General features: G+C 38.1%; 2 protein-coding genes across 5 annotated transcripts in view; one reads left to right on the top strand and one right to left on the bottom strand.

Moving 5' to 3' along the window:
• The window catches only part of LOC118019268 (serine/threonine-protein kinase TNNI3K), a 306,409-nt gene that overhangs the window by 232,490 nt on the left and 57,293 nt on the right, over positions 1-16,626 (top strand). The window lies entirely within an intron of this gene.
• On the bottom strand, positions 24-13,812 carry LRRC53 (leucine rich repeat containing 53). Its single transcript, XM_035020243.1, is given in 5 exon segments — positions 24-253; positions 256-2,406; positions 5,076-5,591; positions 10,594-11,409; positions 13,710-13,812. Coding segments are annotated over 5 exon segments (3,768 nt in total). The 3' UTR covers positions 24-71.

Below are 16,626 nucleotides of genomic sequence, written 5' to 3'. Positions count from 1 at the left end.
TTTGGAATGCCTGCGAAGACTAGGAGGTGTTTGTGTGTCCTTTTGAAGAAAGCTAAAATAGAAAATGATTATTAGTTGAGTGCTGCCTGTAAGGGTAACAGATCAGCGTAATCGGCAGATGGTGGGTACAGTGTAGGTTTTGGAGCAGAGTTCTCAGCTTCATTTATTCTTCTAGGAATTAGAGGCACCTTATTTTTTGCCTCAAAACTAATGTCTTTTAATTCCGGTAAGGAGGAAAGCACTTGCTGTGTCCCACTGTCCCTGCACCTTCTTTATGTGCACTGTTATCTTTATCTGGTTGAGTATTTTGAACTTCGCCTAAATCTTGCATATTACAGTTAACTCGAAGATCTATTTCTCTACGAGAAGGTCTATTTTCAGCTTCAGGGGAACACGTGATACTCAAATCCTTAGCTGTAATAGTAGCCTCAGCAGAGCTTGAATCATACAACATATGTTTTTCACTTTCTCCATTTTCCCAAATTTGCTGCATTTCTTTTCTGCTGCCTTTTAAGGTCATCTGTGCAGTCCCAATTAATGTACTAGAATCTGCCTTGTTTTCATGCGGCATTTTTTTCTCTTCTTTCCCTAATATCTGTATCTGTAGTGTTCCGGTGCCATCATCTATGGGCAATGCATTTGTGCGGTCAATTTCTCTTTTGCTGCTATTAGTTAGATTCCAAATGGCTTGAGTACTAAGAGAAGCACTGATTTCTTTGGGAATCTCTGTTCTGTTTTGGTATGGGGTAGAATTTGTCTTCATCAAAGTTAGGTCGCCCGTGGCTTGTGTCTCAGAGGAAATGAGAGAGGAATCCTCAGTTTCTGACTGAGGAAGTTTTATTCCGACATCATTTCCCTCATCCATGATACAACCTTCTGCAGTTTGATGTGGTATTTTCCATTTGGTCATTAACATTTTTTCCTCATTAGCAAGTTGTTCATGACTTGAGTGTTGCTCTACATGTTTTAAAGTTTCATTTTGATTTAAAGTATGTTCCTTATTGGTGTCAGTCTTGTGGACACCTACAAGTTGTGTTTGATTCCCTAGGGACAAAGAAAACTGATTTGGCTCAACAGTCTTTGATTTGTCCTGCTCCATGTGCTCAGTGGGCTCTGTTGCCTCTTGGTCAATAGACCCCCTGGAAATGTTGGGTGGTAAAACATCACTTTCTATGTTTTCCCAAATAGCTGGTAAAGACCTAGGCACTTCCAGTGCAAGGGGAGTTGCACCTACCGTTTGCTCAGTTGCAAATTGAGAGCTTGAATGCCTGTGTTCAGCTATGATGGGTGTGGGCAGACGCAGTGTTGATGAACTGCTATCAGGAATGAGGCCATTAGGGTGACAGTTGCCTTCCCTGGAGCTCTGGGTGACTACAGGTAAGTCATTAGCACTGAGCAGAAGAGTCTTTTTAGTGTTTTTTTGGTAATACGGGGTCTGCTTTGGAGCGTGTTTGAGAGGCATACTCTCTGAAGTGAGTTTAACATAGTTGTTACTCTCTGGCTGTTGGGGAAAATCTGCAGAGGACACAAGGTTTATATTGGCCTCTCTCTGAGAAGCTTTAGGTAATTTATTTGGCAGTAACAATGCTTGTTTACATTTCTTTGGGAGATCTGGCAAGGATTTTTCTGGATGGACTTTGACTTTTCTAAAAGGGTGTGCGTTTACTTTTACCCTTGAATTTGGCTTTTTAATTTTCCTTTTGAGGTCAGATTGATGGGTTCTCTTCTTTTTCAGAATCTGTGGATCAGTAGGCCATTTTCTTCCTTTGTTTCCCTCCTGAGGATTGCCACATTTTTTGAGATCCAAGTTGGTCAGGTGGTTACTTTGATTTTTCTGCTGTTTCCAGTGGGTTGATGTTTTAGATGACATCACCAAACTATTTTTTTCTACTAAATTGGGATCACAGAAGCTAACCCTCTTAGGGGAATATGTTTTCTTGATTTTTGTCGATAACCTTGATAACTCCATGTTGTCCTCACTCATAAGGAATTTTTCTATTGCACTGTTAATTTGGATTTGTTCCTTCTTGGCCTTTGAACGTTCCTGACAATTTGACTTCTTTTCTTCCACATAATCTTGAAATTGATCACAGGGCACATACTTACAGATAAGAGAATTGTTTGGCTGAAAATAGCTAGGCCCGCTCCGTCTTAACAGTCCATAAGGATCATCATATTTTGATCTATGTTTTTGTAAGATCTTTTGTACACAGTGTTCCTCGGGCCCACAAGGCTTGGATGATGAGCCTGTAATAAAATGTCTCTGCCTATGAGGTTGTAAGCCATTGTCTTTTTTTTCTATTGGAGGCTGCCATGATTCATTTGTTAAATGCTTTTCAAAACTTTCTCTTGCCAACATTGAAGCGGATGTTGCATATCTTCTACTAAATGTGTCACTGTTGATATCTGCTGAACAAGAAATGCAGAAATTCAGGACTGAACTGAGTTTTATTACCCCAACCAAACAGATGCTTAGAAACCTAATGAAAGGTGCAAAAATGATTCCTCTGATTATGGCAATTCTTGAATACTTCCTAATTTTTAACCAAACCCACAAAAGACTTCGGGCAGTTCAGTGTGTTTACAAAGCTACTCTTTATGGCCACATCCTAATCCGTTGTGATGCTGATTTGAAAGTTACAGAATTAGAAATAAAAACATTCATAGTTGTACATCTTTACATTAGTTGTCGGTTGAGTTAGCTTTAAATATGAATAATATTTAAGCTCTTTTCAAATGGCCATCACAATTTTTTTTCTGCATTAATTTCCCAGCTGGAACTAAATATTAGGAAGAACATGATACTATGTTGGGCAGTGTTTAGGTTTCGAACACAAGCTACCCTCAACAACGAAAAAGAAATACCTGTGATACTACTGACTTCATCAGAGACCATACCTGTTTTGTTTCCCATCACTTAATATACGGTTAATTAAATGTTTGTTAAATGAATGAGTATTTTGGAATATGGCCTGATCTGTATTGTAGGAATCTCTATCTGTGAATTTTGAATGGTACATGTTAATATGATATTAATGATACCTGTTAAATAATACTAATGACAAAAATAATAGTAACATTTACCATTAATTAAGCATCTTCTAAGAGCCAGGCACTGGGCTAAGTACTGTACCTTCATTATCTCGTTTAATATTCATAGGAGATCTGATCCACTGGACAAGTCCTTTCGTCCTATCCCTTTTACAGATGAGGAAAGATGCTTAGAGAGGTGAAATGCTTTCCCCCCATCCCATGTCCACTAATGATATGGGCAGAACTTGACCCAGGTCTGTCTGACACTAAACCCTATCCTCTAACGACAACGCATATTAGGTTTAAAACTACATCTTATCAGTGTTCTTGTCTTCTGAAATTGTTTGTTTTATCCTGAGGAAGAAAGGAGTATTTCTGTTCAGAGATAGAAAGGAAGAAATGAGCTAAGCTTCACACTAGCATCTAACTCTTAAGATTTGCCTTCAACTTTCTGGGGAACATTGGAGAAGCTACTTACTCAACAGGTATCAAGGGATAAGACTTAGATAGGAATTTTATATGTGTATAAAATTACTCTGGGGAAAGAATTTTAGCTTTGGTCAGATTCTAAGAGAGTTCTGTGACTCAAAGATAAATACTCAGAATTATTGGACTAGATCATCTCTAAATCTCCCCTACTCCTGAAATACTGTGATTCTGTGCTTCCAAGTTTGAAAACATAATCAGAGTGACATTGACTCTTACTGACTTCTGCTCTAAAGCAGATATGGCCTTGGTTGTTTTTACCTCCAATACCTGTCCTCTCCATCTCCAGTACAATGCCTGGCATGTAGCAGAATTTCAAGTCTTTCCTAAAAGTAAATGTATTGATATGACAAACAAATGTATTCTCTGTGTGAAACAAGGGACTGGGTTTTAAATGGTTAAGAGACAACATTCCCTTCAGTATAAGAGTTTCCCACAGAGAAGTTAAGGCACTGGACAAAGCTAAACATCTGTCTGAGGTGTGACTCTATTGAAAGGGTAAGTGCTTATTTCTTTCTAAAATAAAGCCAGTCTGATCTGGTTTCTATGGCAGATTTTTTTTTCTTGACTATTCCTCTCTTGAGTCAAATCATCAGTCCCCAGAAACTAGTAAGAACTGGAGTCTGGGGAATGCAATGGAATAAATTCATATCCTGCCTTATGCCACACATGAAATAACATACAGTTTCATTCTTTTCCAATTGTCCCCAAATCCATCTTAAGGGCCATATCCCCATGGTGAGAATTTCTTGGTGCAGTACCTCCACTATTCATATTCTGAAAGAAAGCTCTGCTTATTGTAAACCAATTCAAATAAATGACAGGAACCTCTTTACAGAGAAGCTGTCAAAGTTTTCACTGCTGAGAATGAAAGCATCACCTTACTATTCAGGAAGGAAAAGGAAGACATTTAATTCATTGCCTCTGCCTAAATATTGACATTGCCCAAGTACAGTGGGTAGATGTCACGGCCAGATTCACTTGGCTCCCAACATGGGACGATGAATTAAGTCCTGACTTTCCCTGGACTGGGAAGTTATCATCCCTGACAGCTCAGCAAGCAAAGTGTGTGTCTTGACATCATTCCTGAAATGAATCACTAGCATTAGAAGGCCCATTCTTCTAACATGTCATGCTCTGAGAAGGTTCCTTACTGCAGAATTGGCATTAGAGCTCGAAGAATGTTGGAATAAAAGCCGATACTCAGCCTCCCATAAATCTTAACAGCATATTGCTATTTAAAAGCCTTCTTTTCTTAAAAAAAAAAAAAGAAAGAAAGAAACTTGTTAGGTGTTGGGTCACAAAATTCACTTTCCAACAGGCGTAAGATATACTTACTCTTAGCTCCTGAGGGTGGCGGAGTCCTCATCTACACCTTACCCCAAACACACACGCACACACACACATACACACACAGATCTAGTGTCTTTAGAAGAAGGATAGACTGGTGCTACACAATGATTTTTAGAGCATTCTACTGTTGAGAAAATTAAAGGAGATTATGTCTTTCAGAGGAATTTAAACAGAGTGGGATTTTCTAAAACAAGGCAACTCACTTATTGTTCTTGTTACATGCTGTGGCAGAGTTTGAGGTTGGACTTCCCCAGGCTCATGATTCCTTAGCTTTCTAACTCTCTTTGGACAATATCTTGTGAGTAAGCCTGCTTCATTAAAAGCTGCCATATTCCCAGGAGGCTCTGAAAATCCTGACTGCAGCAATCTGCCACCAAAGCAGAAGAAAGTGCTGTCTGCCCCATGATCTTTACCTTTCAGGTTTCTAAATGATCCATCAAGGGCTGTGGACTCAGAGGCCAGTGCTGTTTGATGGCTGTTGTCCTGTGAAAGCGGCATTTCCTTTCTGGACCCCACAATGGACATGACCTTTATCTCATTTTCCTGAGTTAAGTGGCAGTTACAGTATTCCTTAGCATGGTAATTTCTTGCCTCATGAGCACACAGGGATTCATCGAAGGTTCTGCAACAAAGGTTTTCTGATGTGTGTTCATTTGCTTTGCCTTGTTGGAGTTTCCAGTTAAATACAACTAAACCTAGGCAAGTGAGACCAACAGCTCCTGTGACAAATAGAGAGACCATTAAAAGATAACATCAAAGGAAGAAACATATAAATCACCAAATGTGAAATCCACAAATATCAAGGTTAATGGTTTAAAGGGTATCAGAATGGGTGGGAAGTCTATCACCATGGAGAAAAATATCAGTCCAGACAGAGGCTATTTAATCAACATTGTTCTGTTTGTTAATTTGGATCTCTCTTTGTAGCTATTAAAAATTATAAGAAAAATACCATCTGGAATGCCTTTGGTAGAAAAAAAGGTGTTTTTTTTTTTTCATGGACTGAGATTCAGTCAGGATAAAATAATTCTTGCATTAAAATTCTTCTTCTGCCTATAGGAAACCAAGTTTCCTATTCCTTAATCCCATAGTGAATAAAAGTAGACTACATTTAGTACATACCCTGAAATTCCCATATACCATAACCTCCTCCTATTGTTGTATTTTTATCATCCCTAAAGATTCACCACCTACCTCAGAAAAAGTCATTGATTTCCTATTATCATTAAGGCCAAACTCCTAGGCATCGAAGACTCAGTGCAGTCTGGCCATAACCTTCCTCCTTTGCCTAATTTTTCATTTTTCATTATTAAAACATGTGTTTCAAACTCTTCAATTCATTAGTCTTAAGATATTTCTAAGCTTTTGTGTATGCCCTTAGTGACAGCAACTTAGTGCTTTCTCTATCTCTGCTTATTTGAAATTTTTTTTTGAAATTTATCCTTTAAAAACTAAATCAATACCTCTAAATTTCTTGATACCTTTGCTGTTTTTTCCATCTTGCAAAACTCCCACAAAATAATGACTGACATCTAATCTCAGACTGTCTGGAACTGTCCTTTCATGTTCTATGTACATACAGCTTGTCCTCTGAATAAAATTGTAGAGGGCAGTGTTTCTGAAACTCACGTGCAGAGTCTAACCTATTTCTACTTCACTGTTTCCCATCTTGACAAGTGGCGTGCTCAACCACCTGGATGTTCAAACCAAAGTCTCTTGCATTACACCCCAACTCCCGCTCTGTCACAGTCATTTCCTTTTTTCTTAGCCCTTATAACAGTATAAAATTATTGTGTTCACTTACTTGCTTGCTTGCTCACTGTCTGTCTTGCCCTGCTAGAATTAAGCACGGAGAGGAAATGGAACTTTCCGGTCTTGTTCGTCATTGTATCTCCAGTACCCTCAACTCTGGCACAGGGACACCAGAAATGTTTATTGAATATTCTTAAATAAACAGAAGGGATTCTGTCTATGAGTTCTAATAATGAAATGCACTGAGTGGTCTAATCTTACAAATCCCCAAAATGGTGATGGGGAAGACATGGCATCAGTATCAAGTAAGTTAGGAGCCCCATTTTCTAAGTCCAGCTCTGACCATAATTTGCTGTGTGACATTAGGCAAGTCAGTTCCCCTGGAGAACTCAGTTTCCTGGCTCTGGAAATGAGGACAGTGAAAGAGATGATGTCAGCATTTTAGACTTTGATTGACTGCCCTATGCCTGATTCCCTCCACTGCAGACAACTTTAATGAAAACGTGATGATATTTTTTTGAACTTGAAAGAAAAGAGAAAGTATCAGCCATGATTGCTTCATTTTTCTGTTAAAGATGAAGATTAACCAAAGTGAATAGCATTCTCTGGTTAAAAAAAAAAAAAAAGTTCAACCTTTGCATAGTTCACCAGATCTTGAGGTCTTATAAGCCCCACTTTAATTTTTTTTACAATATATTTTTAGTGTTATCACAGTTTGAAATAATTTAATCTCTATTAAAGATATATTTTTAATAAGTAGTAGCACTGTTGCTAATGATATACTTCCAATGTTTATTTTCAGACTAAATAGCAACCAGACAATATAAACACCAAGGTCCATCTGGTTATGTTTTTAAATAAAGAGCAATAAAAAAAAAAAGTAGTAGCAAAACTTAGATCAGACATTTTATTGCCTAGTAATTCCAAACAAGACTTTTGGCTTTAAAATGTTAAAAAACTTATGAAAATAATAAAATTTTAGAAACACTCCATATGTCTTACAGGGAGTAAGAAAACTCAGGATTCAAAGCTTTGTTCTGACACTTTCCTTGGGCAAGTTTTCTAACCTCTCTGAGCCTTATTTTTCCTCCCCTATCAAACAGGGATGATTAATACGACTGGTAATTAAATGAGATACTACATGTGACATTTAACACAGTGTTTCGTCATTGTGGTTTATGGTTATGATTGCTACTGCTGTTGGTTCAGTTTGATATTGCCCTATTAGGTCCTAGAAGACTCAGCTGTTGCGGGGGGCGGGGGGGCGGTTGGAAGGGAGAGGAGTCCAAAAAATAAAATCATTAAGAGAATACTTCGTATGGCTGATGCAGTTACAAAGCCAAATAATAAAGGAAAGAAAGACCTAAATTTTCTTAAACACATGCATCAGCCATTGAAATGAGAGTAGGCATAATCTGATTATAGGGTAAAGTTTCTCCTCTAATTTTGTCTGAATGGCGAGGAACCACTCATTCTCCTGCTGTTGATGCTAGAACTATGTCTACATCACATTACCACTCAGGTATGGTCACTTGCTATTAGTGCAGAGAGCAAAAAGCAGCAAATGAAGCTTGTAGGCAGGCTGAATGTGCTATTAAGAAGATGGTTGAATTTTCATTGCCATGGGCATTGTTGCTATTTTTAAAAAGTGTTCTAACAGTCTTTCTGAGTTGGAAAAACAACAACAACAGCAAAAAGCAAATTTAATGATAAGTCCTTGTTGGAAATGTTACAGCTTCATGAAATCTTTCTCTTTTCATCAACCAATTCACAGAATACGAGGTTTTAAGATGTTAGCATTTAATGCCAAATAACCACTTATTAGTTTTAAATTCACTGAATATGATTATTTATAGTCCCTGGGATTGTGAGGATATATCTATAGCCAAAGAAGGAAACGGAATCAGGGGTCAAATTATAGTTCTAAGTCTTTTCCCCACAATCTACAGGTATAGATTATTAACTACATTTTTACTTCCGAAGGAGTAAAATCTTAGTAGAATAAATTGAAGGGTCAGATTTTTTTAAAGACAAATATTTCCTAAAAACAGCATCCTCAACAATCACTTAATGAGAGATATATAATTATACTTTCACACATTATAACTTAACATGTGTGTAATCATACTTATAACTTATCAGAATTTGTCCATGCATAATAAGCTTCCTACTATTTTGACAAAACCTTTGAATCTTCCAGAATTTATACCCATCTCTACACTAATGTAAGTTGTTAGTAAATTTTTTTCTGAAAATATAGAAAATACCTAGAAGATGCTGAAAATTAGTCTATTGTAATATTTCCAAAATGATGCCCTACAAAACACTAATTTAATGAAATCCTCTGTGAAAAAAGAGTTAATGGTTAAATAAATTTGAGAAACACTCCAATTGTATCTTCCTCTTAAGGATTCATAATGCTCATTAGAAACTGAAAGGCAATGAGAAAAATGCTGCAATAAAGAAGCCTATTTCACTTTGTTTAATCCAGCATTACCCAAATCTATTTGAACCCTACAACATGTTGTTCACATGTGCATCTGTGTATGTTTTTATTGGAATATCTATTAATTGTTCCGTAGAACTAGCACTTGAGTTCTAGTACTCTAGTACATTTAAAGTAAAACTCCCTGCCCTATTTGCTTTTGTCTTTTATGGTAAATTATTTCTTAACACATAATTACTGACATGGTTACACAGTTTTTAAAATAATTTATCTTTCCGAGAGGATTTAAATTCACTTCCAACTGAATTTGATTACTGCTGATGGTAGTTCCATTGTTTAGACCTGACGCTGTTCTCTATCTGTTCTGATTAAAAGTGTAACTGTCAGGAGTTAAAAATCTGATGTTCAGGTTTCACTGGAAACCTGCTATAGAATAATTATTTATAGCACATACTCAAAATACATCAGTTCAGTCCTGGATGTCATTTGCAAGCCTCTGGTTTTCTAGCTTTGGGGCACCCCACCCCTCAACACACACACACACACACACACACACCTCTCATCACCATGGTTACCCACAAGCCCAAAGGATTTCACCATGCACTGTAAACATAGGGGGAAAACATACATCCAGGTAGATAACTCAAGAAATCTCATGTATATTTGGTCTTCGACTAATGACACTAAGTATCACTTTATATCATTCATTCAGTGAGAGGTAACAATGATGCATAGTTAAGAAATGTTTAAACTACCATGGAGAAATTAAAGAGTTGAAAATTATCTTCTCCTTAGTCAGTCTGGGGAGGTATGGGCCAAGTTTATGAATGAGTTGATAAACAGAAATCTTTCAAGAATTCAAAACTCCCAAATAGGCGGAAAGCAAGGCACAGAGAGGTTGAATAACTTGCCCAAGGTCACACAGCAAGTGAGAGGTGAGCCAGGATTCAAACCTGGGTAATCTGATTGCAGAGCTCATACATTTAATCACTGTGCTATCCAACCACTATAGAGCAGGATGCATGTGATTGCCATAATATCAACTCTTCGTGCACCTGGTTAAGCCCACTGATTCTTACTATACCACAGAGGGGCACACAGAAGTGAGTACCTTGAGGAAAGAGACAATGTCTCATCACTTTTTAATCCCTATTTCTAGTGTTTTAATGAATGTCCCAGTACTCCATGGCAAATGGATGACTGATAAAATGTAGATATTATTCCTGCATTACAGACAAGAAAACTGAAGTCTAAATGGCAAGGTAACTGACTCAGGATTACAGTGGTTATTATACCAAGACTAGAGTTCTTGAATTCTGGTCCAAGACCCTGTCCTCTGTTAGCTTCTCTGCAACAGGAAATTCTTACAACCTGGGCCAGGTCGGTCAACATCCTCCCACATCTACTCACAACCTCTCCCTTCCCCAAGCCTTGGAAAATTTCCCCAAACTGCCTGGGAAAGGCATCATTTAGTGTATTTTAGTAACATGGAGATGAGCTGGGCACACTTCTCCCTGGCATACCTGCGAAGCCAAGGACAGTCAGCAGGACCACATCCTGCCCTGGGAGGAGGGGACTTCTGTCCTTTAGAACCAGAGTGACGTTGGAAACCTTGGAATCACAGTTGGTCTCAGACAGCTTTAGCACACTCTTTGCAGTGCCCACAGCAGTGGCCAACGGCTGACACCTTAGGTCCTTGGCATTCCTGAGCATTCGAGCAGAAGACTTAACATAGTTTCTTAAAAACCGGGCAAGGGGGTATAGATCACAAGAGCAGCTCCACTGGTTCTTATCTAAACTCAGAAGGATTAGCTGCTTCAGTGGAGTGAAAACATCCGGCATGTGGGCCAACCTATTTCGAGAAAGGTCCACTTCCTGCAGTTGAGGCAGGGGCTGGAAGGCATCTTTCCCAATGTAGGAAATAAAATTGTTAGATAAATCCAGATGCCTGAGACTGTGCAGCTTCGTGCCTCCAAAAGAACTGCCTGTCAGATTAGTGATCTGATTCCCATCCAGTTGGAGACGGGTCAGGCCCTTGGTGTTCCTGAACCAGGAGCCTCGCAGGGTGCGCAGAGCATTATTGCTAAGCACCAGCACCTGCAGACCGTGAAGCTTGCTGAAGGTGCGATCAGTGAGCGAAGAGCTGGATATTTGGTTGTGCTCCAGCAACAATGTCCGCAACTTTGAGAGGCCGTGCAGGGCATCTTCCCGAACATCCTCGATGCCATTTCTGCTCAAGGAGAGCAAGGCAAGATTAAACAAGAGGGACAGATTTGTGCTCTCTATAGAGGCGAGGTATCCATCAGTGATGATTAAAACCCTCGTGGTCACAGGGGCTGCTGTGGGGAAGAAAAGCACAGGCTAGAAGCGAGATACACACAAGTGGGAGGGGTGTGCGGTGGAGAGCAAAGATACTCAATGCCCTCTGAGCAATCTTACCACCTGGGTAAGAACAAGAAACAAAATGAAAATAATTCCCTGATTTCTCGGTTGAAGGGGAAGCTGGCTCTTTACCAGAATGATGGATTTTTATGTTCTTTGTTTCTATGACATGTTTATTTGAGAAACATAAACCCATCTGTTCCTTTTGATGTCAGAGTTAATTCACTGTTTGGAATTATCACCATGGATGTTTTTTCTTTGAAGGTGGCTTTTTGGGCATCCCATGTATTGACCCGCTGCAGCCCTGCCGGCCCGAGACGGGTTCGCCCATGAGCCACACCTGTGTCTGCGATTCCTAGCCAGTTTTCCACTAGCAGTGCATATTAATGCTGTGAAGTCAGTCATCTTTTCTCTCAAACCTAAAGGTATAAGTTGGGTGGGAGGAGTGAGAAGGAGGGTTGGGTTTCTGCTTTTTATCTCCAGGCTAAAAGTTGGCAACTTGGTAAGGATCTATATTCTCTCCAGATGACCTGAGGATCTGTCAGTGGGGTTCTCATTATAGTCTGGGCCATCTTGGCCTCCTCTCTAATATCCGTTCCCTCCAATGAACTACATCATGTGATGACAGGTGGTACTCAGGGCCTCCAACTGTTAAATCCCTTCACCATAATCACCTCAGAGCTATCACTGCTCTGCCATTAGAAATCAAAGCGTTTTAACTCAATAAAGATGTATTATAATCAGGAGTTATTGTAACACATCTTTATCATGCTAAAATTGTTTTGACTGCAAATGACAGTGTCATAAAGATGGAAGAGTCCATTGTCCCTGGGAGGTCTACAGGTGGTATTAGAACAATCAACCACGAGGGGAGCAAATCACAATCCCCTTAGGAAATCCAGACTACACTACCGAAACAAAGAGATTTTTAAAATGTAAAAAAAGGATTTTCACAGTGCCTTCTTTTGGAAGAATTGCTCCCATCTCTACAGCACAAACAAGCTTAAATCATGGTGTGTGTGTGTGTTGTTTTTTTTTTCTGTTTAGTATTTATCACTGATTATTTGAATTCTATTAGTTCTGGCCAGTTTAGCATTTTGTTTCTCTCAATATTGTTTTTGCTATGGGTTAAGGGAGTTTTATTTTTATGGATCCCCGGTTCTCTAGGGATTTGTCGACTCTGAGGGAGCAGGCTATTGATTCTGTCACTTACTTCTTGTCTAGGAATAGACAGAAGCTCCACTCACAAGTCATCCATTTACTACTCTGTGTTTATGAAATTTAACTTCGTGAATGTGGCATTCTATAAATGAGAAGGAAGATATAGAGGTGCTGCAATGTTTCTTACAGACATCAGCTATCTCTGATCAGAAAAAAAATGTAGTGACTTTGGGAAATGTATTTGAGAGGGTAGGAGTTTAGTGTTTAAGTGTTTTCAATACTAACTGGAAACAGTGTACAACCAACTAGCCTTGAAACTGTCTCTCTCATGTCAGGGATGATGATAACTTCTATCTCTTAATTTTCATAGAGTCATAGGATTTTAGAAATGAAATCATCTTCTTTCACTCCATCTTAACTCAGACTTGTTTCTGAAAATTTTCCATTGGCAGAGCTTATAGCTTGTTTATCTCTTCTTGGATATCAGGATGTAAATCACATTCTCCTCAAATTTGTTAATAAGGTGTCTTATTAAATTGTTGACTTAAGCAAGCAATATGTAATGAATACAGGCAGTGTATCTTGTTAGCATTTCTACAGCTCATTTACCACCAATAAAAAAAGACTAGACTTTCAAAATTAGATGCACTTTGATAATAATCTGTTTTGCTAGTACATCACTTAATCTTACTGATGCTGAACAATTGCCGTTCAGGTTTCTGATTCATTGATATTTTTTCCAGCAAGTGGTAGGGTTCAAAACTGCACAAAGTATGGACAAAAATATAATCAAAGTGATTTATTTTTTTTCTTCTATTAAAAAAAAAAGTGTGTGGTTGCATGAAATAGTAGTATTCTTTTGTAATAGCAAAATATCTCAGTCACCTCTGAAGGTCTTAACATAGTTTTGGTTGAGACCACCAGGAACAGGAAAATAAAATAATGTTAACAGTCTCTCATCACTGTGAAAGACTTGCTCTTTGAAAGTTTACCTCTATCAGGCTGAGCCCAGAGAGCCCTCAGCATGATGAAAGCCATGGCAACGAATTTGCCAGATACACTGAACACTGCTTTTTAGAGCTATTGGTTTTATTACCTACTATATAGGTTAGCTGGTGACACAGGGTTACATCTCTGACGCACACCACACATGACGCAGGACAAGCTGCCACCAGCCGTAACACGATGGCAAAGAGCATGAGCCATCCACCTGAAAGGAGAGGACAAGGCACATCATGATGTTGGCATTTATTATCCATGATTTCAGTATGTTCAGGTCATGAGGCATTTGGGTAATTTCTTCTATTTAGTGAGCACCTTGGGTTTTCACAAGATGCCAGATATAGCTAGAATTCTTAATTTGTATATAATTTAAACCAAACTTCTAAAGCATTTGACCATAAATTTAGAGAGTTCATCCAGAGCACACCCATTAGAATAGTTTATTTAAAAATTAAATTCCTCGGGGTGCCTGGGTGGCTCAGTCGTTAAGCATCTGCCTTCGGCTCAGGTCATGATCCCAGGATCCTGGGATCGAGCCCCGCATCTCATTGGGCTCCCTGCTCAGCGGGAAGCCTGCTTCTCCCTCTCCCACTCCCCCTGCTTGTGTTCCCTCTCTCGCTGTGTGTCTCTCTCTGTGTCAAATAAATAAATAAATAATCTTAAAAAATTTAAATTACTCTGTAAAATACGTACAGCTTGTTGAGCTTTTGCACATACATTATCTTATTTAATTCTTTTAATTCTGCAACGCAATTGGAGGCTGAAAGACTGAAGTTTGGAATGGTTCATAAACCATTTAAAGTTACATAGCTATTTCATATTTAACCTCACATCTTTTAACTCTGTCTAGTTTCTTTCTAGTTTGCAGAAGTTAATCTCAGGCACTGCGTCTTACATAAGTACAAACGAATTATTCTTTGCAGATTTAGATGCCATACTTAGAGAGGGAGTCTGGAGGAGCACCAAGATCATAAGCTCTACCTAGCTTTGAATTCAGCTCTGCTATTTACTGAACATAGTATCTTAGGTAAATTATTTATTTTTTCTTATTTTTTTGCCTTTTCATGTTTAAAATGGAAATAGTAACAGATGCCTACATTATAGAGTATACCGTAAAAAGTAAATGGAATGCTCTAAGTGTTTAATAAATGTTAAATTTTACCATTATTTTTATGCTTTTTCAGCCCTCCAATGAAATGTTAACATCATTTGGATATAATATTCCAAAAAGCCCACTTATTTATATTTTTCCCCAATATATTTTATTTTTTGTTTGTTTCCCCGATTGATTTAGGGGGAAAAAAACTTGAAGCACATTATAATAAAAATGCTCTACCTATATAATAACATAGTTTGAGAATTAAATAAAATGTAAATAAAACATAGAATCATGAATTCTGTCATTCGTTCAACAGTCTGTGCTGAATGCCTTCTGTAGGCTGAACACTGCTAAAGGCACTGGGGATAGGATAGTGACAACGATAAATCCCTGCCCTCATGGGCAATGAATAAATGAACATGGAAATATGTATTAAGTCATCCGGTAATAAGCGCTATGGAATAAATAAAGCAAGAAAGAGAGCGGATTGCACTAGTTTGGGGGTTCTAAATATAGTGAACAAGGAAAACCTCTCTGATAGAGTAACCTGGTTACTACGCAATAGCGAGGGCAGGCTCTGCGCACCTTACAGATGAATGAAAGGGTTTTGCTTTGTATCCAAATCAGATGAGCCTAATTGGGGCTTTTATGAGTGGCTTTACTTAACCTGTAGTACATTTTAAAATGATTATTTTAGGGGCACCTGGGTGGCTCAGTCGGTGAAGCATCTGCCTTCTACTTAGGTCATGATCCCAGGGTCCTGGGCTGGAGCCCTACATCATTTGTCTCCCTGCTCAGCGGGGAGTCTGGTTCTCCTCCCTCTGCCGTTCCCCCTGCTGAGCTCTCTCACTCTCTCTCTCTCAAATAAATAAAATCTTATAAACAAACAAACAAACAAAATGAGTAATTTTGGCTACTGTGTTGGTTACTATAGTTATGTAATATAGTTTGGAATCAGGGAGCACTATGCCTCCAATTTTATCCTTTTTCAAGATTGCTTTGGCTACTTGAAGTCTTTTATGGTTTCATACAAATATTAGGATTCTTTGTTCTACTTTTGTGGAAATATGCCTTTGGAATTTTGGTAGGGATTGCATTGAACCTGTAGATTGCTTTAGATAGTATGGACATTTTAACAATATGAACTCTTCCAATCCATGAGCATGGAAAATCTTTCCATTTATCTGTGTGTTTTTTTCAATTTCTTTCATCAACATCTTATGGTTTTCAATGTACAGATCTTTCACCTCCTTAGTCAAATTTATTCCTAGGTAATTTATTCTTTTTGATGTAATTATAAATGATATTGTTTTCTTAATTTCTCTTTCTGATAGTCCATTATTAGTGTATAGAAATGTAACAGTTTTTTGTATATTTGGTTTTGTATCCTGCAGCTTCTCTGGATTTGTTTATTAGTTCTAACAGTTTTTTTAATGGAGTCTCAAGGGTTTTCTATATATAATATCATGCCATCTGCAAATAGTTTTACTTCTTTCGTTCTAATTTGGGTGCTTTTTATTTCTTTTTCTTGCCTAATTACTCTAGTTAGGACTTCCAATACTATGTTGAATAAAAGTGACAAGAGGGGGCATTCTTGTCTTATTCCTGAACTTAGAGGAAAAGCATTGAGCTTTTCACCATTGAATATGATGTTAGCTACAGATTGGCTACCATTTTGGGAATACTTTTGATAGGCAAAGAACAGAAGCAGCAAATGTACTTACAAGGCAATTATAATAATACAAGAAAGAGATGATTGTGGTTTAGATGAAAAAGAGAGGTAGATCATGGATAATTTTTTCATTATCATGATGCAATTTAATATAACAAATTTGAGCTCAAACAAACTATCCTGTGCAATGGAACATGCTAGGTATACAGAAGTATATAAACCATTGCTTACTCTCAAAAC

The sequence above is a fragment of the Mirounga leonina genome, unplaced genomic scaffold (assembly GCF_011800145.1).
Source record: "Mirounga leonina isolate KUSES-001 unplaced genomic scaffold, KU_Mleo_1.0 Mir_173, whole genome shotgun sequence".
Taxonomy (NCBI): Eukaryota; Metazoa; Chordata; class Mammalia; order Carnivora; family Phocidae; genus Mirounga; species Mirounga leonina.
This window is presented reverse-complemented; position numbering and strand designations above follow the sequence as displayed.